Source organism: Triturus cristatus, chromosome 11 (genome assembly GCF_964204655.1).
Source record: "Triturus cristatus chromosome 11, aTriCri1.1, whole genome shotgun sequence".
Taxonomy (NCBI): Eukaryota; Metazoa; Chordata; class Amphibia; order Caudata; family Salamandridae; genus Triturus; species Triturus cristatus.
The window spans coordinates 610,034,401-610,058,674 of NC_140594.1; the positions used below are offsets into that span (position 1 = coordinate 610,034,401).

The following is a 24,274-nucleotide window of genomic DNA, read 5'->3' on the forward strand; positions in this document are numbered from 1 at the left end:
TCCCTCTTCTGCCTACAGCACTTGCCTTCATGGGACACCTCTTTATCAAGGGCTGCACCCAAAACTCTGACCAAAAGCAGTGAATACAATTTACTCACCGTAGAGCATTTGTCCGTAATGTGGAGAGAAGCAAGAGTTCATTCCAGACATCGTGAGATGCATCAACCCTCCAGTAGATTCAGCTTACAAGACTCCCCTATCCAAATGGCTTTCCTGAATGCCATGAGTCCTCATCCTCCGTGCCAGCCTCCAGAAAGCCGCCCCCTTCATTCTGCCAGCCTTCTGAACACATCACCACAGACAGACCACCTTTTAACATTCACTGTCCGACAGTAGCGGCTTCTACCAAACTGTGTGGTGGGGGGGGGGGGGGGTCAGGGGAGGCGGAGGGAATAAAAAAAAAAAAACACCTGGATATGCCAGGCGTCACCTCATCTCCGTCCACTTCTTGTCTCCCAGGCAGCAGGGACCAGGGAACACTTACAACAGCATTGTGATTGGTCTGAGCGCTGTGTTTCAGTGTTCAGACAGGGGCTGGGAGGCTGTTCATGTTCTCCACCCAAGCGGTAATGCAGCCTGGGTGCAGAACATGCACAGTGCGCATGACTGTTTGGCTGGCCCAAGTGCCTACCACTCCTCCCCCAGCTCTAAACAGCCCTGGGCCCCCCAACCAACTCAGCCAGTACGGTTATGAAAGTAACGTTGCGTTATTAGAATTTTTATTTTCCGTTTTGAATTGCTCAGTTGACGAGCCACCACTGGTGTCAGATAAGTGTTAAATGATTATCTATTTTAGAACGGAGGCTCACAACTGCAACCAACTATTTGTTTTAGCTTTGATAGTTAATAGATTTAGTAGAGTTTTTTTTTTTGTTTTTATATAAAAAAAAAAGCAAGATTTCTTTATATATTTTTTTTAATCCCTCAAATCTCCATATAGGAGAGTCGTAGGCAGCCCACAAATCTAGCTCGATCATGGAATCGGAGGTTGCTCACACCAGCTATAATTTCAGAGAAGCAAATGGCAACTTGTCATGGAGACCTCATCGGTATGTGATTCATTCCAAAATGTCTTTAGACATTCTCATCAAGAAACCGCTACTGCGAATTCCCTGCATATAAACTCCATTTTGCAGCGTACATCTCTACTATCAGCTAGATGCACTGCATTATTCTACCGTCTAGTGCAGTAGGAAAACGAAAACTTGGCATACAGTTGAGTATATCCCCATTCTCGACTGTGGCACATCTGTGCATCCTTCTGAGCACTTAACTCTTGAAAGATTTTCTATTAAACATCTGAACTTCGCTTCCTAAAGAGCTGTGAAAAAATGCAAAAGCACTGCGTTGAACACTGCTGCACTTGACACATTTCATGGAACATATGGGCCGTGGCTTCTCCACTCGCCTTGTGTTCTTAAGGGCCGCTGCTTCCATCTGTGCCACCCAGCTGCTGTTCTTGGAAGCACTGGACTGCACTTTGGAAGAACTTGAGGGATTCGTGGTTCCAAGAAGAAGCAAGGCATCTGTTTGTGTCTCTGGTTCCCTCTATCCTTTGGGTGAAACTGGTCATCTTTCTCTTCCCCCCCCCCCCCCCCTCTTGTTGGCTGACCCTTTGTGATCGACTATCCTCTTTTATCAAAATAACGGATATAGCCTGGTCTCTTACGCTTGCATCTGGCTTGAAATTTGATTGATTGCTCCAGCTGCTGTTTACGAAAACACAAGTCATGTGGGATGCAAAGCAGGAGTCTAAACTACATGGTCTGCAGCTCAGAGCTGGGTTTGGGGACTCCTGAAAGCTTCCCGCCGCAATGGCGGAAATAGAAATCAGAAGCTTTTGGTGACATTGTGGGGCATTGTGGCCTACGTCAATGCCTTCAAGAAGGGAAGGGCCTGAAGTTGAATCCGTAGATATGAGAAGTTCGTCACATTGCGGATCTGCTAGTAACATCCAAGAATCAATCGAAGGAATACATCTGATCACTTACAGGGAGGGCAGCAGACGGCATATATGTGGGTTTTGTTCTTTTGAATTGACATGGAAGGTTGTGGGTTGTTATATCAACTAAAGTGTAAAGATTTTGCCATGTGTGAACCGCAGAGAATGTGCACCAAACTTGTCACATTTGCATGTACCGGCACTCTACATATGACTGAGCATGCAAGTAAAAGTGTACAGATAGTTTGCAACCATGTTATACAAACCTGTTGCATATTAGGAGAGGCCACATCTTTGATGGCATTCTGAACACACATGACTTTGACGTGCCAAGAAAAGTGCTCCCCTATGGGGGATATGGACAACTTCCAACCTCTGGAGGCACTGTTATACCTCAGACTGTATTATAGTAATATATCCACGATTCTTATAGACTTATAAGACTTATAGGCTTATAGACTTCTTGTCTTTGGTTCATTATACATTGATCTGAATTTCATAATAGGAGACGTTTGAGTAAATCCATAAGGGAAGTTTGTTAATTTTGAACGTTTTAACGTACCCGGTCCCTTTTGGTCAAACCTGGGAAACTCTCTATTTGTATTTGGCACTGTTATACCACCAGTATACCACTGTCCACCCTGGAGCAAGGGAGGAGTGAGAGGGGAGTTGTCCATGGCCTGCGCTGGTTGCAGGCAGCTAGATAAATACCCACTGGGGCCACACACAGGCGACCTAGGGGCAATGCATGGCATGTACTTGTTGAAACCACCAGCTAAATGACCATTAAGTACACACAGGAGTGAGATGAGCTATTTGTCCATAAAGATATATAATTAAACATGGCTTTTAATTTCTAGGCAGATTGCGCCTGCATCGGCTGCGGCCGCTGCAGGTAAGAGCGGCGGGGCCTTGGGGGATTTGAGAGACGACCACAAGAGAAAATTAAATAAATAATTCTCTTATGGTCGTCTCTCGACATACCCCCAGCCGGCCCCACCGCTATTAACCTGCAGCAGCCGCGGCTGGCCTGCATATTGGGTTGTATTGCCCGAATCAACTCTCTTGTATGCTATTAAATGAGAGACTGACTTCTAGATATAAACGTATCCGCACTGTATGGGTCTATCATTCTGAAATGGAGGTTTCAGCGAGAATTACTGCTAGCGGACCTCTTCCTGCTTTTTGGGTTTTCCATCCTCTGTACCACATTTGAATTATAGGTTGTTTGGTTTGCTGGTAGGCTTTTGCTGTCCTAGGTCTTCTCCCTTTGGCTGCGTTTAGGTTTGCTATGGGTAACGTCTATAGGTACAGAGCTTTTGTTGAGCATTTTAAGGGACTGTACCCTCCTTTCTTGCGTGTCTGGAGTCCAAGTCGGATTTAGTGGGCAAATAGACCTAGATTGCTCGATGTCTTGCTTTGGGCGGCCTTCCTCCTCCCGGGGATAGGACTGCCTTGTGTAAAACTATCACAGTCCCCCTGTACCCTAGTTGGCGCCTTGTCTGGGCAGCAGGCAGTCTCCTAGTCTTGGTTTTAATAAATGCCTGCCACAACTTGGCATGTTCTCGCGAGTACCATCCCTAAAGGATTATGGTTGGGGCACTTTGGTTGCTGCACTTGTGCAGCTATTGTACTGAGAGGAAATGTTACTGAGCGGAGAGGTGCCAGATAGTGGCATACAGCTGTGGTTGTGGAGATTTCCAATGCGCCGAAGGGGAAATGGGTCATGATTGTGTCCTCCTAAGCAGGACTGGTGTAAGGCTCTCCGTATGTTGTATGAAGTCTACCAGTGGGTGGAATAATGATCTCTTACACTTTCAAGGGAAGGAATTAAAAAATACTATGAGGGTTCGGCCTCGTGTTTACTGCTGACAGCTCGGAATAGTGTAAATAAGTTATCCGGTACACACCGGTAGACACACTCGGCCTGTTCTCCTTGTCTTGCTCTGCAGTGTGCTCAAAGAAAGGAAGATACTCCGCTGTATCCAGTTACCTTTGTGCTTTCTCATGATCTGCTATAACAAAGGCTGCTTTTACCTTCTTCTCCCTCAGGTCCCCCCTTTACCCTATTCTGTTGCATAAATGTGAGTTACTACATAGAAATGTGAAAGTGTATCCCATGCCCCGAGGGATGAAGTATCTCCCTTACACCTCACAGCGACAGCAGGTGTCAGTGTGCGGCCATCGGTGCAGGGCAGGTTAGCAGGTAGCTCTTAAATGTGACTTTGGGGGGGGGGGGGTGTCATTGATAGCTGCTGCAGGGAACAAACAAATGCAGTGAGGATGGTGTAGATCAGCTTTCATGTAAGTGACGCCCTCCAGCAAACTATGCCTTTGCAGGACCTAACCTGGAAATGAGGCGAGAGGCTTGGTTTTCAAGGCCTGGTGGTGTGTGGGGGCGAGGTATACTGAGATTCAGAGGCAGGCTGGCCTGTAGTGAACTTATGAGGATCTCCACCCAAGTCACTGGTACCTCTGAAATTCTGCTAGGACCGGCGCAAAATAAGTGTAATATTTGACGCAGTTGACGTGAATGACTTAGTCAACCGTTCGGGTGTCCCAACCTGCGTAGAATCTTTCCTTTTATCTGATGGAGAGTGCACCTTCACACATTAGTCATTTCTCCCTCATCCTTTAATGAGCTGCTTGATTATGGCAACTCTCCATTTCATTTTGCTAAAGTTTTTATGTATTCTACTTAAGGTGACTTTCGGTTAGTCCTTTTCATGCATTTATCTGTTACAGTTTCATTCACATATGTCTTCTGTCCACTATAGCGTACAGCGTGGGGCAGTGAGCCAGCCCACTTTAGTCTCTGACTAACTCTTCTATGAGTGGCCACATTCTGCCTGTTCACAAGAAGCACATCCACACCAAAGTAATTCCCTTAAGTGCCAGCGATTACTATGGCACTGCGTGATTCTTGAGACCAAAATAAATGTTTGCTTTTAACCAATGTTTAATGTATTTTGTTTTTTTAGATTAAGGGCCAAGTGATTTTTCCCCTAACAATAAAGGTTTGCAAAAACCATAACAAAACAAAGCACAAATTGAAAAGGTCAAAAGGCTAGCTCCCAACGCCTGACCATTGCTTTGCCAATGCTTGTTTATTCGAGCCTGCATCATAAGCAGTGGCTCTTGCAAATAAGATGTATGAACTGCATGTCTACCAACTTCTGCTCTTGATACTAGTATAAGAAAGTTGAAACTGGTTGATTAATTTGTGTAAGGTTCAAGGGAATGTTTGGCATCGTATTTTCTGTTCACTTTGATTTCTGGCATAATATTTTTGAAGGCCTAAATAAGTACGTTGGCGTAATCAAGCCTGAAACATCAGTGGCGACCACTGCAGTTGTTTATATATTTAAAAAGCCCAAGGTTCCCTTTAGGATCTGACTTTATTTTTGCTCGCAGTTTCCACCTGAATGAGACTGGAATGTAAGGCAGTTCTTATAGAAGGCCCCATCTTGCTTGCAGTGTCGAGCGTCCTGGTGTTTTCTCATATTCCAATGAGCTCCATACAAACCAGTCCAATTCATTGAGTGGGCCAAAGTGGGGGAAAGTTGTCAGAAATACAGATTGCTAGAATGTTCGGGTGACTTACAATTTGAGGAAGTTTTCAGAACTTAAAATTTCAGGTTGTGATCTGTACAGAGAGATATGGGGCAATTTATACCTTTTTTCATGCTCTACAGTGGAAGCTAGGTCTCCAATGGAGAGCATACATTTTTTGTTCTCCTGTTCCAGCTAAAAGCATGGTAAAGGAAAACTGATGTGCAACATATTTTGCTTGTCTGCATCTAACAGCTCTTGAAAATTTTAAATCCATTCCAGATCCTCAGGTGCGTTTTTAATATCAAACCCACTTTGTGTCTAGGTCTGTGGATCTTATGATACACGAATAGCTCTTAATGAGGGGCCGACTACAACCCCTGAAGATCTGTAAAATGCGGATGTGAGTGGGGGGGATATGTGATCTCCCAAATACCCAGCAATTGAAGTGTTGAAATTCACAACCCTAAATTGACCTGCAAATATCCATGATTTGCCTTGAGTTTAACTGAGACCTTCACAAATATTTACGATGAACTTTTGAGATGTTTGCCCTGGCCTCTCGTGCAAATTCTGTTCTTTCTTTATTCTTGACTTCAATTGAGCGATTCTGTTCAGCAGATCTAACCTTGTTTTGTCTTGGGTTTCCTTCTGTAGCTGTGGCTCCATTTTGGGCTAATCCTGAAAAAATGGAAAAGAAGCTTCATGCTGTTCCAGCTGCAAAAACGGTAAAGTTCAAATGCCCAGCTGGTGGTACCCCATCCCCGACACTCCGGTGGCTGAAGAACGGCAAGGAGTTCAAGCCTGATCACCGTATCGGTGGATATAAGGTACAACAGTCCTCCAGCATCTTACTGATACTTAAGCATGTGAGTGGGTGGGCGAGCTTTCAATTCAATGGGGGAGCATGAGCTGAGAGTGAAGCTAGTGTAATTAAGCCAAAATATTCTGTGGTTGAGTGACTTATTGATTCAGTGCTTAATTTTCCAAATAAGTGCATGGGCTCAAGCTACTTCAGACTTCCACTGCAGCTGGCACCACTCGCAGCTACTGTCGAATGTCGGTGCCATTTTTACCTACTAACGATTACACTCCAATAGGTGTGAAATCTTGGACTAATCCAGGTCACCTTAAACTGGAGGGACGTTTATCATGGTTTTATCATTTTTCTAAAACTATATTAAACAGTATAACGCTCCACTACTGTGGACTACTCCAGCTCACCTCAAACTTTAGGGACAGCCTATTTTTATTATATATTTAAAACAATATCAAACAGGAAAATGTTGCACTTGATGTGCTCTTCTGAACATGCAGATACACAGCACCACCAAGGGGTGGACTTTGAAAAATTCATGCCAGTGTTTAGAAATGAATGCCGGTGCCGAGTGCCAGAAAACACCAGCACCAATTAAGTATAGTATGACGTGGCCTCCCATTTCTTACCAGTTGCTCTATGATGAACCAATGTACAATTTTGTGCTGTTCTGTCTTGTGACTGTACCAACAGCTAAGCAGATGAGTTATGTCTTCATTCTGCATTTGTTTAAATCCAGAGGTGGCTGCTTGGCCATCTGGAGTACTACTATACGGTTGCATGGTGCAGCTTGAAGTTGTAACATTACTATAAATGCACCATCTTCACTTTAGTTGCCTTGCTAAAATGTTATGCAGTTGGCATTTGCATAGCGCACATTCTGTCGTTGGTATGACCTTCCAGCACTTTCGACTGCTCTGTGGTTTGCAACATGGATGTCAAGGTACAATTGCAGACCGGAGTGGTCTTGAGCTTTTAGTGATATTTTGTGTATATTATGTTCTGGTCATACCCACAGGTAGATGGTTATAGCTTTTTCCTTGAGCTGTGTATGTGTATTGCACATCTTCATGTCTGATATGTTCTCATTACCTTGTGAGGAGGCAAATGCTGTTTGGCACCAAGGTGGTCAGCTTTTGAGCATATCGAGCCATGATTGATGCTCAGGAGTTTTTGTCAGATGTATTATATAGGCTATGAATGTGTGGTATATCATGGTGCGAAATGCTGTTGGGAGCACAGTGACGGCCAACTATTTGGTCCATCTGTGTTGTGTTAGGAGTTGTGTATGTGTCCATAACGTAGCATGTGTATTGCTTCCTAGTTAGTGGTGATCCTAAAGAGTCGTGGTAGCTGAAGAATGGCAAACCTCTGCTTTGTTGCGTGTTTGAAAGAGTACGTTCCACTATGTTCCATTTGAACTTTGTGTTGGTCATACTCCTTTTGAGTCACAGAAAGAAAAATAATATGGAACTAAAGTCCTTGAAAAAAAATTAATGGGTGGCGTGGCACAATTGTTCTCGGTGGAACACCTTATTCTTCAATCCAGAACGAACTCTTCAGCATTGGAAGGTTTTTGCATGAGGTATTTGGGCATGTACAATTAGCACCAATTTTCCCGTGTTGTATCAAGTGCCTTCATTGATTTTACATACGTTTTTTTTCTTTTGCAGTATTCACGAACATCGCTTATTTTGGGTATAGTTCCTTACATTGCCGTACCGTTGTAAAAAAAAAAAATATATATATATATATATATATATATATATATAAATATATTCACTGAAAAAACCATAGGTTTCACACACGTCATAGTTAGGAATTGGCATTTAAAAAACCTTGCAAATTCACTTAAAAAACCATAGGTTTCACACATGTTATAGTTAGCTGGACATTTCACTCGTGAAAAACCATTGAAATTCCCCCGTTATAGTTAGTGCAGGCAACTATAACTCACGCGACCGCAATCCTCTGCTGATGACGTCAGATATTACATCACTGTATTTAGACACTTATTTACCCATGTCTTCTTCCATTAATTTTTAGCTATACATATATTACAAATATTTTTTTTTTCAGAAAAAGACATATGTCATCCGTGATGTAATATCTGACGTCATCAGCAGAGGATTGCGGTCGCGTGAGTTACAGTTGCCTGCACTAACTATAACGGGGGAATTCAATGGTTTTTCACGAGTGAAATGTCCAGCTAACTAGAACATGTGTGAAACCTATGGTTTTTTCAGTGAATTTGTACGGTTTTTTAAATGCTAAGTTATGTATTTTTTTTTTAAGGTTTTTCACAGTGCGCGTACCGTACGCGCACGGGGCGCTGCGCGCTGTGGGCGCGCGGTGCACTTCACGCACCGCACGCCCACGTTACGCAGTTCGCGGAATTTTTCCGTTTCTACCGTACGCGCACGCTACGTGTACTCCGCAATTTTTTGCAAAAAAATTAAAGGAAATTTTGGCCCTTGGGGGGTCCTTCTGGGACCCCCTGACAAAGGCTAGGGGGTCAGGAACTGTCCACCCTGCCCCCTTTTCATGTTCTCCGCCTTTGTTTTTCACCCCCTCAGACTGCGAGAGACAAAATGGCGGCCGACACTTCCTGGTTTCGACCGATTCGAATGTTTACTAAGATCTAACAACCAATCAGAATCGCGCACGGCAGCGTGCGCGTACGGTAAGTTTTACCGTACGCGCACGGTGCGCGCTTATAGATATATATATGCTATTTTCTCAGGAAATACTAAATAGATTTACACCAGACCTGCAAAAGGCACATCCCTGACCTGAGGACTACCTCTCTGCCAAATTTCAAGTAATTCTGTTCAGCCGTTCGGGCTGTAGCTTGGACTAAAGGTCCTATGGAAAAATGCATGGGGAAAACGTGTTTTGGGACCCCCCCCTTTTTCTCAGCCCCCGCTTGACGAATCCCCCCCGAGACTTTCAGGGAAGGAGCGGAGCGCCCCACCTATTTTGAAAATTTCGCGAGGATTTGTCAATCGGCGCAAAAGTTATTCCAAATAGAATGTTGCGGATTTCCTATGGAAACACAATCCTAACTATAACTATCTACTGGCGACCGCCAGTAGATAATATATATGTATGTATGTATGTATGTATGTGTGTATATTATATTATATTATATTATATTATATTATATTATATTATATTATATTATATTATATTATATTATATTATATTATATTATATTATATTATATTATATTATATTATATTATATTCTAGTCTATATTGGATCAACTGCAGACAGAAAGAAATGGTCGAAGCAAATGTGGGAGGTGAATTAACCTCTCTTCTAGGGCAAGGCAGGGCGTCAACCAAAATCTTAGTGAAAGGATTGGAAGCCTAGTCCAAACTGTGCACAGCTATATGAACTTAAAATGAAAAACGTGGAGGCTGCTGTATCTTCTGAATTCTACAAAAGGAGAAAGAGTTCTAATGACAAACTCCATTAACTGAGTGGTGAGGCGGCTGACTCACTCCAAGTATTGGAGGGTTGCACAGAACTTTCACTGGCCCCTATTCACGTTTTATAAGCGATCTGGTGGGCTAGTGTGCACTTCTACACAACGTCACAATTACCCACTGTTACTGTGGGATGCTGGCGACAAAGTCCTGGATTCACCCACCCGTCCTTCGGCGTATGCCTGCACCACCTCGGAAAAACAGGTTAGGGGTGCTAAAAAGGGTATTAATCTGCCTGTGGGCAGATCTTTTACTTGTAGTTCATAACTTCCTTAAACACAGGGTCACTGGAATTATGGACTGCTTCAGCTTTTTTTATTTTTGCATAATTATGTATTTGCCGCATAATCTGCAGATTATAACAAACCTGTTTGTTTCTAGTGCAAACAGATAAAAAATTACTAAAAATGTTGCAACATGTGTTCTTCGCGAAGGTTATCTGGTCATCTTTCAGTTGCTTATTTATCTATTGGGTTGTTAAACTGGTACTGTTGAGGTGGAATGTTTGCCCAGACAGTGTTAACGTGTGTGAAAATGACAAAATAATGAAATAGTACTATCAAAAAATGTGCTGCAGTATACCGCATACTTTTGCCTTTCTTGTGGCATAATTTAGTCAACCCTGCTGCATAATTTGGTGCTCCCCTGCTGCACGGTTCCCTCAATCGCACTCCCACCGGCCCCCTCCCTTTGTGTTAGCAACTACAGGAGACACCCGTAGTCCCAGTGGAGACCTGGGTAAATATGGTAACATATAACAATGTCTCAACGGGAATCAATATAGGGCCAAACTAAAATAACTTAATTATAATATACATTAAATGTTAACAAGAACATAATTTAATGCAGTAATATTGTCTGAAAAAGACAACCGGATCAGAAGTGCATAAATCAAATTGCAGCCTCTCTCCTTGGCGCATTATGAATGCAGGCACAAGTTTGTTGTCTGTACCCCTTGTTGCGCTGTGCACATTAGCATAGACCAGCAGCTCCCAGGACCTGTGTGGGGGGGCTGTTTAATAACAGATCAAGTTGTGTATAAGGTTACATTTGCTTAAACGTACCTGGTTCTACCAACCTTCCCTTGGTGGTTGCCATGGATTGCTGGGGGCTGTTGTTAGTCTTACCGTTCACATAGCACCATTTTCGAACAAAACCCCTTCTGTGTCCCTCCTGGTGGTGCAGAAATGATTTGCTTCAGGTGTAAATGACACTGGAAGTGCTGGGATATTACAAGCAGCATTGTCCCACCGAGAACCCGATACTGTAATGAGGAGATGGCTTTCTAGCAGTAAAACAATAGGGGTGGAAGCAGTTCAGCCCTCGGGTTAAAGGTTTCCATGGGAAAGCTTTGTGGCAGGCTGGCTCCAGCTTCTTGTGTCCAAAAAATGGATTGATTGTACTGCACACTCCTGAACCTGTGGACATTCATCCATCGTGCTGTCGTACCTTGTAAGGCATCGTAGATGGTGGTAGCAGGGTAGTATTGATTCCATGGGGAACTTCTACTGTCTTCAGTAGATTTTCCTACTGCCCTCTACACCAGCAGTGGTCCACTTGCTGCTCAATCGCCAAACTCCTCTATTACACAATTAAACAAATAGCTTTTTGGGGGGAGGTGAACCTGTCGATTGAATTAATAATTACCTGTTTCGGTCATCTCGAAATTAAGTCAGCGCCACCTTGTGGCAGACTGTCAGAACCACCTGTTTTGGCAGTTAAGTGCCGGTGCCGAGCACTTGAAACCACCGGCTCCAATTAGGCTCTGGCTTACTGTGTCGGTCTGCTTTTTCTCACTTTCCCATCAGTAAATGAGCCTCTGTGTCCATTCCATCAGACAGTGGTAGCTGTTGTCCTGCGTCTCCCACTCTAGAATGAAAGTAGTCTTTTGTATCTGGGTTTCCCTTTTTTCTTGAACCTACCCTCTTTGCTTGTAAAGCAATGTCTGGAGTAGCTCCATTAATTTGCTGAAGGTTCATCAACTATCTTCTTCTAATAGCATCTTTCCAGTAAAGTTTGATGCCCCCTCTGGTGGCTCCACTGAGCCTATGGCCGGGCACTGGACTGCAAGTGTTGCCCCCCGTTTCAGACTTGACAGGCCGTTCGTATTTCGAAGAGCAGAGGAAGGCAGTGCCTTTTTTGAGAGGTACAGGGTAAACAACTTGCAGCAGGAGCATAACCATTTATGGTTACGTACAGGTGAGTCGAGAGATCCTGGCACTGATCTGTGCCTATACTAAACCTGGGCAAAGCACTACGCTACGCTCGCATAGTTTACGAAGTTTGCGCTACTTCGCACTACGCAAATTGCACGTAGCACAGTGCAAACTAGGGTAGCATCGTGCAGCGGTCATTTTTTGCTTGTTCGCGGTCCTCAATGTCAAGTTGGCGACCGGGAGCAAGCAAAATGACATCCCGGCGAGACTTTTTCCTCGTTCGTGATCTGCAACATCAAGTTGCCGATCGCGAGCATGGAAAATAAACCTCCTGGCGATTTTCTCAACGCGGGGAGGTCAGGTTTCTCATTGCGAGTGGTCGCGTATGCTCGTGACCGTTCGCAATGAGAAACTACCAGTTCGTGTTGAGAAAGCTGCCGCTCGAGTAAAAATCTACTCGAGCGGCAGAAAACTACAGCTCGCACTGTGCAAGATGCCGTTTTCAATGATTGCACAGTGCTGGATGCTTGTCCGCACTGTGCTACTTCGCGAACTACGCCCAGGGTTAGCCTATACGCCAATGAGGTTTTTTTGTCCAGAAGTTACTTTTTGCGTTTGTGGTCAAGCAGATTAAAGATGAACAATTGTAGCTCATTGAAGCATGCAAAATGCGCCCCCTGACGTTTCTAAAACAGGAAAATATTTTGGAGTCTAGAAGTATGAAAGGTGTAGAAAAAGCACAAAAAAGACTTTGACATTCTACGTGTCATTCCTTATTTTCCAAAAAGAAATATAAAAAACTGTTATTAAACCAGAGGCAAAAGAATGCATATGTGACATGCATGATTCACGTAGTCTGTCTGGCACTCTACACATATTGAGAGGCAGTGGGCTTACATCATATTTTGACAGAATATTTGTTCTAGTGGATTACCTGACGACCAATGTTTTTTTAATCAAGCCTTTGAAACCTGTTAACGTTTTAAATCGGGTCTGGCCTGCTGGTGGGTGGGGCGGCATCAAACGTGGAATGAGTGACCATTTTGTTCCCTTTCGAAACGTTCAGTACAAAATTATAATTGTTTTCACACTGCATACTGGTTTTATTTTGTGTGCACGTTACATTAACTTGTGTTTTAGAGGAAGGCGTTCATCCACGAATGATTATTGATTTTGAGCGCATTAATAGCCCGGTTGTTCACTAGCATGCTTTGGAGAAGTCCCCTCTATGCTCATACTTGCCTTTGTACTGGTGTGTCGCCACAATTAATCGAAAAAATGTGTCCTCATGTAAATCGATTATTGATAAATAAAAAAATCTTCTGTTGGGTGTTACCAGTATACAAATGCTGTAAAGACGTATTTAATGTACGGTGTTCCAGCTATGAATCTTAAGATTCAAATCCTAATCTAAAAAAGCACTTCAAATGATCTTTCCACCACCCTCCTACACTAAGCTATTCTGGTTGCTTTTTACTCGGTCTGCCAGGTGGTGTAAGACATTATATCGGCCACCTTTATAGAAAGAAGACCACCACATTTTTGGGCTTGCTGCCGCTGGCCAGACTGTGATCTCTGTGCGTTCATAGTAGCCGCCATCACAGCGCCTCCTGCATAGTCATTGAAAGTTTGGTGTGTGACTGCCGTTTTTAGGCAGCTGAACATCAAACCTTTTTCTTTTTCTAAGACAAACTTCCAAAGCAGTAGTTAGTTTCTTAAACCAAACAAAAAAAACTAATGTCCTCCATACCTTCAGAGTTTTCTTCCAGGGTGTGAAGCGGCCATTATTTACTTTGTTTTTTTGTGACCACCATGTTTTGTATAGCGGTGACTGACATAAAATGGACATCAGAGAGTCTGCTCTAAATATGGGAAGTAGTTTGCGAGGACTCCACTGTCCGAAAACTGATGGCCCGCCAAACTCGAAATAGAACAGGCAGACTGAGGGTTTGATGGACTGAGGGTTTACTGTCACATTTATGGTGGGAGTACCCTATCCACCGAACTCTCAACTTTGCCCCAAGTCACTGTCCCGTTCATGACCGCTGCAACCATCAACAGTATCTCGTGCATGGGGTTCTCGCAATATCACTGGACAACCTGTGGGCCAACACGTATCCCCATCATCTCTCACTTTCTTCTGTCTCACTGCATCTATTATCAACTTAAAGGAAATGGTCTGCATTTTTATTAGCAGGGTCAAAGAATGGGGGGGGACCATTTGATACATCGGGGGCCCCATATTCATTTGTAGGTCTTGCCTGTTGTGGTGGGATCTGGGAAACCACAGAGCACCCTGATAATTTGGACATCATTGTGTCTCTTTGTTGTCCTCTCCTATGTATTGATTGCATAACATAGCTATAAGTAGGCATACTAATTGTATGCATGCTGCCTGCAAAAAGAGTCTGACCCCCTTGTCTTAAAATTAAGCCTTCATGCTATGGGGGTGTTGTCTCACTCCTGTCTTTCTGCTTCCTCCCCATGGGAGGCTTTTACAGTGTATGATGGGATGAACCGCTCTAGGTAAAATTTCCCCTAGTATTGGGCAGCAATTAAACCGTGGTACACCCTTAAATATTGCTGCATTCTCTCATGCCGAGTGATGCTTTCTGTCTCCCTGACTTTTTATAAAGTTTGCTTGCTCTGTATATTCCTACATCAACGATGATGGCTGGTCTGACTCCGCCCTGCCACGTGATCTCCTGCAGATGTAAACTGGAATCCACCGTTCACGAAACATTTACAATAGGGAACCTGCAGACTAAAAAACTGCTACAAAAAATGGAAAATAAAGTAAAGCCAGGGCCACTGGACTATGCAATTGTGTGACAACAGCATTTTTCGCATTATCATATTTGTGCCACATAATCAATCCATCACTGGCTGCACAATCTGCAGATTTTAACATTAAAAAAAATTGTTTCTAGGTCACACTGTTCGAAAAATAGTAAAACCGCAGCGACGCTTGTGATTGCACAAAGTGGAAGTCCCTTTGCAAAGGTTGACTGGTCACCTTTTTGTTGTTTATTGCTATGTTTGTGTTAAACAGGTCCTAATGAGGTGCAACCATTACCCAGACAGTGTTCAAAAGTGTAAAAATAATGAAGTAATACTATCACAAAATGTGCTGCATCATACCGCATAATTTGCTCTCTCTTGACACATAATTTACGCAACTCTGCTGCATATTTTGGCCTTCGCTGCCGTATATTTCCAGTGGCCCTGGGCATAGCCATCACAGAGATTGCACTAGTGTGCGGGATTCTTACAACCTTGGGCCACCGCCGGGCATTCAGTCTGTAATCTTCTTAGTACTGTGCGCAGGGCCGGACTGGCCGTAGCGGGCACCGGGCATTTCCCGGTGGGCCACCATGTTTACAGGGCCGTTTTTCCAGCATAGCTGCAATATCTGCCCCTGTAACAAAATCAGCCGAAACCGACCCTCGCAAACTGCTCCGCTGCACCCCCAATTTCGGGGGTGGGCGGGTGGGAGGGGGGCGGCCGAGAACTGTGCCAGGGCCAGTTTTGGTTCCCCGTCCGGCCCTGACTCTGCGCCATTTTACACTGGAGCATTTTTTCCTCCCCAGCACGTTATCCGTGAAGCTCTCCATTTATGGAGTAATGGATCCCTGCCACACAGGTTGTCACATTCCTTTTGCCAGTCACCTTTCTATCCCGAGGCCGAATTTACTAAATCGTTTGGAATGTTCATTTCTTTCTGAAAGTGACTGATGAGGGTTTCCTGAGCCCCTGCCAGTGGGTTTTGGCAGGTCCTATCAGTTGTTTTGGGGCAGTTCTTGCCCCCAATGAATTGGTTTACAGTATATTTTTGTCATTGCCCGTCAGTGTTACACACTTACACCTAAGAGGTCTCTGCTGGACTTCCGTTCTGAGTGAATGAGATGTCGTCTCCCAGGAGACTCCTTCCTTTACGCAGGTCTCCGCTGGAAGCACATAATGTGCTCTGTCATGCTTGCCTTTTATTTATTCATTAAACGTGAGTCATCCGGGTTAGTGCGCAAATTAAATAGAACGCTGAGCCCAAATTCCATTAATTTTGACCAATTTGTTCAGTTCCAAGACGAACAGACAATCCCGCAATTTCTACTTTCTGTTCTCGTCTCCTCTTATGAAGATTGTCTTAAATCTGCACAACTGGCCTCTTTAATTTGTGATCATCTCTGTTCTGTACCTGCTGCGTCCTACTAAAGTGCATCACTTTTTTAGGTCTGGACTTTGACAGCTCAGTTAACAAACAAACCTAATCCTTACAATATACATAAGTGGTCTTTGGTTCTGCCCCTTTTAATCGTTGGCTTTCTTCAACAAGCCTCTTTCCGTTATTGGCTTGAAACTTTGTCAATCGTTTCTTGGCTCAGCCCATTACAGTATTTATCTCGTACCTAATGTTGTTTCCTATTTAGATGTATCCTTCCACCATCACTTGGATGCTTGCATTGACCTGTATGAGGGACTAGTTTACAGCCACATCTCTCTGCCTGCTCTTGTTGGCTTTAATGTGCTACATGCTTTAGCATGTAGACCCAAACCGATAGGCTTTGGCAGTGCTTGTTCTGGACCACTGTTGTCTTAGAAAGCTTTATCTCAGTTATGCCGGAGGTTGGACTTGAAATCACACCTTAGTCTCGTTAAAGGCAGTCCCCCGATGGACACTTAACTTTACTGCAAAACCTATTCAAAAGAAAAACACAGTACAAAATTTCCACCCAACCTCTAGGTATCAGGAATATGCACAACATGCACATTTCTACCACCTCAAAAACAATTCTGTTGTGGATAAATTTATTTCTTATTTTTTTCCTGTGCTTGTAGTCACCTACAAGCGCTCTGAGGCTGTCGCAAGGTGGCGTGGCATGCAGCGCTTTACAAAAACCCCTATTGACAAAATGCACTTTTATGTCTCCATTCTGTGCTTGCGCCCATCTCGTTTTCTTCGTCCTCTTCCTGTAATGACAAGGATGCTGAATGGGGAAATTCATATTAGACACCAGGTTTATCGGATTCTGTACCCGTGGCCTCTTACAAACGTGGTTCATTTCGGTATTTTAATCACTTTGGTGTGCCACCTGGCTTCAGCAAAGGGTTTTTTCTTCTCTGTGGACCTAGCAATGTGCCAACCTTGGGTATAGCTGGCAAGGGTAGTACCAAATACCAGGAAGTGTAACGTCCTGTGTCTGTGGTGGAATCCCACCAGCGACATTCAGAAATGGATGTCCCTGGGGTGCAAACTGCGTTCACTTATCAGTGGGAGGTCTAAGCTCTGTGCAGCGCTACCATGGAAAGCCAGGTAGAGTGGTGGCTTGGGGCAGAGGTCATGCGGGATTGTGGGTGCTCCCCCATATAATCAATTTGCTCCCATTAATATAGGGTTTATCTTACTTTCTTCTGGGGTTCTGGGTGCTTGACACATCTTGATGACCTTATTTGCAGATTGAGCCTCAACTCTAAATGGTGCTGCCTCCCCGGGCACTCTGATATGGAGCCTTGGTGCTTCGGTTCACTGCGGCCTGCGGGTGTGTATATATGTTCAACAGGAGTGTGTGTGTCGTTATTTATTAGGACGTCGAGGTTTAACATGCATCATCTGCCCATGACCGTCCTTGAGCATGGGTCCAGATCAGGATTTCAGCGGGTAGTATGGAGTGCACGTGTGTTTTTCCAATACTTGCTTTGAATGCTCGTTTTTGAATTCCATATGCGTTCAGTTGACTGCGCCTCTGAGCGCTCTGCTGCGGTTGCTTGTATTTGGGTATCTTTAAGTAGAAAGTTAGTTCTAGGAGTTCTGAACCTCTTGTTGTTTCTTCATGTGTGCTGGCCTCTGCTGTGGTTGAATGTTTACGTCCACAAATGCCCAGAAGCACACTTCAGCTGCGTCTAGCACTTTGAACAATTCAAATCTGTGCCTCTCTAAACTGTGATCTTTGTTATTAAACCAAGCAAAAAACGCACACACACACTTTCTCTCGCTCTTTTTCTCCCCTTTTATTTATTTCTTCCTCTTTCGCTTTCACGTTTTCTTTTTCTCTTCTTTCTCGCTCTTTCGCTCTCCTTTTTCTTTCTTTTTTTCTTTCCATTTCTTTTTCTCTTTTCTCGCTCTTTTCTTGCTCGTTCTTTATCTCTTTTTTGCTCTTTCTCGCTCTTCTTATGACTGACTGTGGTCTTCTTGTCCAACTCTTGTCTTTTGTGGTGCCAAGTCCAGCCTCCGTCCTGCTGCAGGTGCCCCTTGTTCAGCGGTCTGCAAGTACTTATGCTCCATCCGTACAATGACCCGATGGCGTGCATTGGATGAGAGTAGATGCTTCCTGCTGGGCCAGGGTTGGCCGTGGCGGCCTGCAGACACAGCTGGGAGGCATTACCATGGCACAGCTATGGAAAGAGCAAAGGTGACCTCTGACCAATAATGCAGAACAGGGTCAAATCAAATGAACATGTCCCTGGCACCCCTCCCACCGACCCCAGAATCAAAGCGCCAGCTGTGGGTGCACAGAGTCTCCCCCTATTTATGCTCATTTTTTTATGTCAATTTAAGTGGTTTTGTCAGCAGTGCAGGCTGTTCCGCGTTTGCAGACGTGTTTGGGCCTGCATGGGTCTTAGTCAGTGGGATGTGGCTGGCCTGCTTCGAGTGCGCTGAGGCCCGAATATTTGAATACCTCTCCTGTTTGGGTCTGTGGTAAACACTGCAACGTAGACTGCAGGTCCAGAATGGCGGGCAGATTCTCCTCATCTACTCAAAATTAGTTAATACATTTCTTACGTTTTATTTTATTTATTCATGGTGACACAGAAATTGCTTGACAGCCACTTTAGTGAAATTCCTAAGATGGCTGACGCAGGTTCTGTGTACGAGAGGCAACGCTAACCTGTCCGTGTTGGTTATGAACACACTGTTTTTGAAACACAGGAAAGAAAATGACAACTAAAAATTCTTTTCCCCCGTTTGTAGTTTCGCTACCAGACGTGGAGCATTATTATGGACTCTGTAGTGCCGTCCGATAAGGGAAACTACACTTGCCTAGTGGAGAACAAATACGGAAGCATAAATCACACATACCAGCTGGATGTTGTTGGTAAGTCGGGGTGGGATTGTTAACGCATTTTTGATTCTGTTCTTTTCTGAAACTTGATCTAATTTCAGTCCGTGGTTTATCCATGGTGGGTAGACTTTCCTGTAGGATGTTCGTCACAAAATCTAGGCTTCATACTTTTGTGACCGCACCACATGCGCACAGTCACACTGCTCAGGGTTGTAGAGAGCTGTAAAGGCAGTCACTGTCTCTGATAAACACACATGTACATGCACACTGCTTAGAGGGTTGCAGCTGAGGTATGAAGGAAGGAAGGAAGGATGTCATTGTGTCTCTGGAATTTGCTGGTCACGGATACCATTGTGTTGGCGAGTAGGATTGGACTCCCTGCCTAGCTCTTCTATCCAGTCGCAGTTGTCCCTTGTCTTTTGGAAAGGAAGCCCCTTTCCACAATCTTGTCTTCACTTCTCCCAGTCAGTACAGCTGGAAACTCGCTGGAGAAGTCCCACCTTGCTTGTTCTACCCACTAAAATCGGATTTTTATAGGAGGCCTCACAGTTGACCTCCTGTTGACTTGTCAGCTATTTCCACACAAAAAGACATAAGAAAGCTTGGCATTTGTCCAGCTCCTCCCCTGATGCCATGCACCTCGGTGCCAGGGTGTCAGCAGAAATCATGGTGATGTGACGTCACAGCCTCCCGATATTATATGTGCTACAAAAGTTATCTTTTACTTAAAGGAGGAGGCTGACAGAAAAACTTACCTCTATGCCCCCCCCCCCAAAAAAATATACATCTATTGTGAATACAAAACTTTTTTTTTTTTAAAAGGTACCTAGGTTGTATTCGTTTAGAATGCAACAATTAATTAAGGTAAAATGTTAGCTAATGGGCACATTTTAGAAAACACATTAGGCGAGGTGAGCTTTTTAAAGCGTCACTTTTTTTGTTTGTTTATTTGTTCGCCCTCCATTTCTTTTTAAATGAATGCTTGATGGCGTAGTTCGCTGTTGCTGGAGTGTCCCTCGGTTAGAAGGTCCAATCTTGGCAAAGTAGAAATACTGGGCGAGTTCCATGATTTTTAATGCACGAAAGAAGCCTTAAATGTAATCGCCTTAATTACTAGCTCGGGAGCTAAGCAGCGGACGGCCACATGTGGTCACCCCCTAAATGCCAGTAAATGAAGCATTAAGAATGTGATTTTGTCTGATTGCAAAGAACAAACTGAAGGCAGCCGTGAGGGAAGAGGAACAAAAGGAGCTGCCCTTCCTTATCACCCCGATAGTCTTTGTTCACCACTGGGACCTCCTCGGGCTTCTCTGACCTTTGAACTATAGTTGAATGCGCAGCCATGTTTGCACACCGCCTCCCTGGTAAAGATGCGTTTCACCTGCCCCGTCTTTTTGTCAGACTATTTGCAAGACAAACAAATTCTTCCATAATCCAGGCAGCCTGTCAGTCTGAGAGGAAGCAATGCTGCGTCGAAGATTATTGATTTAGGGTAAACAAGATAGGAACTGCTGAGGGAGTGCCTGCTTGCCGCTGAGCACAGGCACAATACTATCACCAAAATCTGTGTACAGTCCACTCAAGTCACCTTGCATGACTAGCAATGGTAATTTGTCTGGATCCTGGTAAGGCTGTTGCTAGGACTTCATTTAGCCCCATACGGGGCGTACCCAAGATGGCAGACGGCTAAGACATGCTTTCCCGTCCCTCCTTTCCTGACGCCATTTGGCACTGACCTTCCACCCTATATCTAAAGCTGGAGGCACCCACGGAGCTCACCACACTCCCCAAAACAGCGGAGCGCCGACAGGAGCATGTGCGGCCAGCCCCAATCCTTGTTGCAGGACTAGTGAGCAGCGATTGCAAGGAGAGCTGTGCCGGGGAAATGGCGGCACCACGCGGCGGTGAATGAGATCGTGCCTGGCTCCTGCAGCTCCCCATTGACAACCTACCTGCCGATGCTGCTTGGATGCCCCCCTATCCTGGCCCAGCAGAGCAGGGACCAGTGAGAGCAAAGCACAACAAGGAGTCCTGCCCAGGCAGACGAGCCCTGACGGTGGTGCGGCCTACCACATGTAACCTGCCTGGTCCTCGGACCTACCCTGAAATGATCCTGGGCCACAGACTGGCCTCACCAATGATGACGACCAAGGAGCTGGTCCCGAGGCGGAGGTACAAGGGTGGCCGCTTACAGACAGAGTGACAGCGTTTGGGCAGTCCCTGACCTCCAGGGCCCACACAGCACCTGGGGCCTAGTGAGCGACAACAGACTGTGGCCCCTGAGGGCCCAAGAGACTAACGCCAGAGCTGGGGACCGAGAATTTCGGCCCCTTGGAGGCCAGCTCCCATAGTGACTGGCAGGGCCGGACTGAGAATTGAAACCGGCCCTGGCAAACTGCTCGGCCGGCCCCCCCTTGGGAGGCTGAAGGGGTGCAGCAGAGCTGTTTGCAAGGCCCGTTTTCGGCCGATTTTAATTACTGGGTGCCGATATTGATGGCCCCTGGTAACAAACGCCCCCCAGGGGCCCAAAACCAGCCCCCACCCTGGCGGCCCACCGGGGATATTCCCGGTGCCCGCTACGGCCAGTCTGGCCCTGGTGACTGGCTGCTCATGGGATACTCTCCCCCTCGCTGACGTCTCGGAGAGCTATATTATTCCGCAAGCCGGAAGCCGAGAGATTTCTACCTAGTCACGGCTCTCCTTCGAGGATGGGGAATATCCTAATCCTCGGGGCACCCCTTCCACATCGTCTAATGCCTGGAGGAGAAGCTACACCAAATCCACTCCTTGTCAGAGGCTTGCAGGGTCCTCCTCCTTTAATTATCAAGCGCTCCTCCAAGATTTCAAAATGTTTCTGGCGCAATGGAAACTTTATCCTCTCTCTTGGCTAGGCCGGATAGCAGCAGTAAAGATGACAACGGTCCCGAAAAACCTCTTCCTTTTCCAAGCGCTACTGGTTGAACCCCCCCCCCCCCCCCCCCCAGCATCCTTCAGACCCTACAGAGAGAATTTAATACACTTTGTGTGGGCTGAAAAGTCGCCTCAGATGAGCAGGTCATTGAGCTATCCATCTCCACTGAAATGATACACTACCTACTCACCTGGTGTGGCTCGCTGGCTCTAGCATGTAGTAGGAATGGAGAAGCCTACCTTAGCACTCACTGCTTCGGGAGGTGCTGTTGGGGACCTCTGGCACCCATGCCTGGCTCTCCTTTCTAAGGAGTTCTGGGAGTTTACTTGCCCCAAATACCTGAGACTTCTGCGGCTGACAGATATAGACTGCCTCACATCACCCACAGGGAACACCTAGGAAGTCCCCATTGGACTCCTCTTGTGCCCTATAGTATAGCAAATTTTGTAGAGGATACTCTGAAGGGGGGTGGGGGGGATTGTTTTGTTGTTGTAACATGTCAATCCTGGGGGGCTGCACCACCTCTCGGTGGTATACTCCCAATGTTATGTCATAATGAACTTGCCAATAAAGAGTTTAACCACGTCGCCCAATACACCATCCTGGCTCACTCTCAGCTCAGACTATCTCCCCTGTGGCATCGAGCTGACCTTCCTCTTCTCCCACCCCCTGCCTTCAATCAGCCAGTTAAAAGATCTTTAATCTGTTTCACTCATAGGTCTCAAATTCCTTCGATTGGTACTTAACAAGCCGGCTAAAGCTGTATACCATCTCAAGAAGTGGGGAAATTGATGACCAATCCTGCCCTCTCTCACTAACCCTCCCCTTCTAACGCAGCTTGCATCATGCCATGGGAGCCAGCCCCACTGTAAGCAGCAGGTGCTTTGATGGGCCTAAGTGCCCTTCTCTACCGCCTGTTAAGAGGTGGGACAAGACTAACTAGAAGGAAGTAAGGGTAACTTGCCCATATGTCTGGACTGGTCAAGCTGTAGGTAGTAGATTCCTTTAGAGACCAGAGCCTTTTGTGCATACACATAATGTGTGCTACCCTCGGAGAAGGTATGCTGTGCTCCAGCACACATGGACCCTTCAGTTCCCTGTGACAGGTTTCACCTGATTCGATTTATTAGTTGCATTCTAAACTCCATGTTGTGTGTGCAGTCCCTCCGCCAGATGGTGAAAGGCTCAGGAACTAATGGAGAAAACAGTCTTCTTCATGCTCAGGAGCAGGAAACTAGGGCAGCAGCTGACTGACATTTGACATGCTCTTCAGCCCTCCTGAGGGTTCCTCCTGTTTACATCAGAACAAAATGGTCACTTACCTGTAGGAGTTGCTTTTCCAGACCCAACCACAAAATGGTGGAATAACGCACAGCATGTGAATCCAGAAATGTTCATGCTGCAAAGCTTTTTCTGCCTTCACCTAACAGCCATCATCGGCGGCAGCAGCTCTTGCAGTTTTCTGCCGTAGGGTTCTTCTCATTCTGGACTGGTTGGGAACCTGCCCGACTGCCCAGTAAAGGGTGTTTGGACATGTTTGGAGCAGAATGTGGCCGTATCCTGTAAAGAGTTCAAGGTAGTATTTGTTTTTCTTGATTATTGAAAATGCGTTATATAATTTTTACAAGAGTAGAAATATGCAACCTAAATTGAATTTGTTTTTACCTAAAGTGCCTCAAAACAGTGGTGCTAGCCTCAGAGCGCTGTGGTTCAGATACATTGTTGAAGTGATCCATTAAAGAAGTATACATTTGACATTAAGTGAAAAATATAACCGAGAATGGTGACAACAAGGTGAAAAAGCCTCAGCAAGTAGTTGGAATCCAAGAGTGGACCTCTGTGGACAGAGCTGATTTATACGCACTCAACCAGCAGACCGTGTCATGGATATTTGTGAAGTCAAAGTTTTAAGCAATTTTGTGTTTAGAATTGTGTTCCTTGAAGGCCACTGATGTTTCTTCTATCCATGTGAGTGAGCACGCTTTCACACAGATACATTAAAAGGGCAGGTGAAGGCGTTGAAAGAAACGGGGTAACTTTGAGACTCGCCCAAAGAGCCTCTGTTGCTTTGTTATGTGGAAACAAAACATTTGGCTCCTTTTGAAGTGTTTACACTGCAATGTATGGAAGTTAAAAAATGTATACATCCCTACTGGTATTGTAGTGGTGTCCTCCAGACTTGGGTATTTCCTTTCATTCTGTGTGAGAATTGGTGCCAGAGACCCTGTGCCACGTATGTACAAAGCTAGGAAACTCGAGCTCCATAAAAGAACACCAAGGAACGAAAAATAGATACTCAACATGGTGTGTTTCATGTGAATATGTACGTTTGTCTCACCATGCGCAT

The 24,274-nt window shown here is 45.1% G+C and overlaps 1 protein-coding gene across 6 annotated transcripts in view; it reads left to right on the forward strand.

The window, feature by feature from the left end:
• Positions 1–24,274, forward strand: part of FGFR1 (fibroblast growth factor receptor 1) — a 164,367-nt gene that overhangs the window by 70,187 nt on the left and 69,906 nt on the right. For all 6 annotated transcript variants that reach the window (XM_085633931.1, XM_085633933.1, XM_085633934.1 and 3 more), the window contains 2 exons: positions 6,152–6,324; positions 18,926–19,049. In XM_085633931.1, the coding sequence (XP_085490057.1) occupies positions 6,152–6,324; positions 18,926–19,049 (297 nt within the window). The remainder of the gene's footprint in view (positions 1–6,151; positions 6,325–18,925; positions 19,050–24,274) is intronic.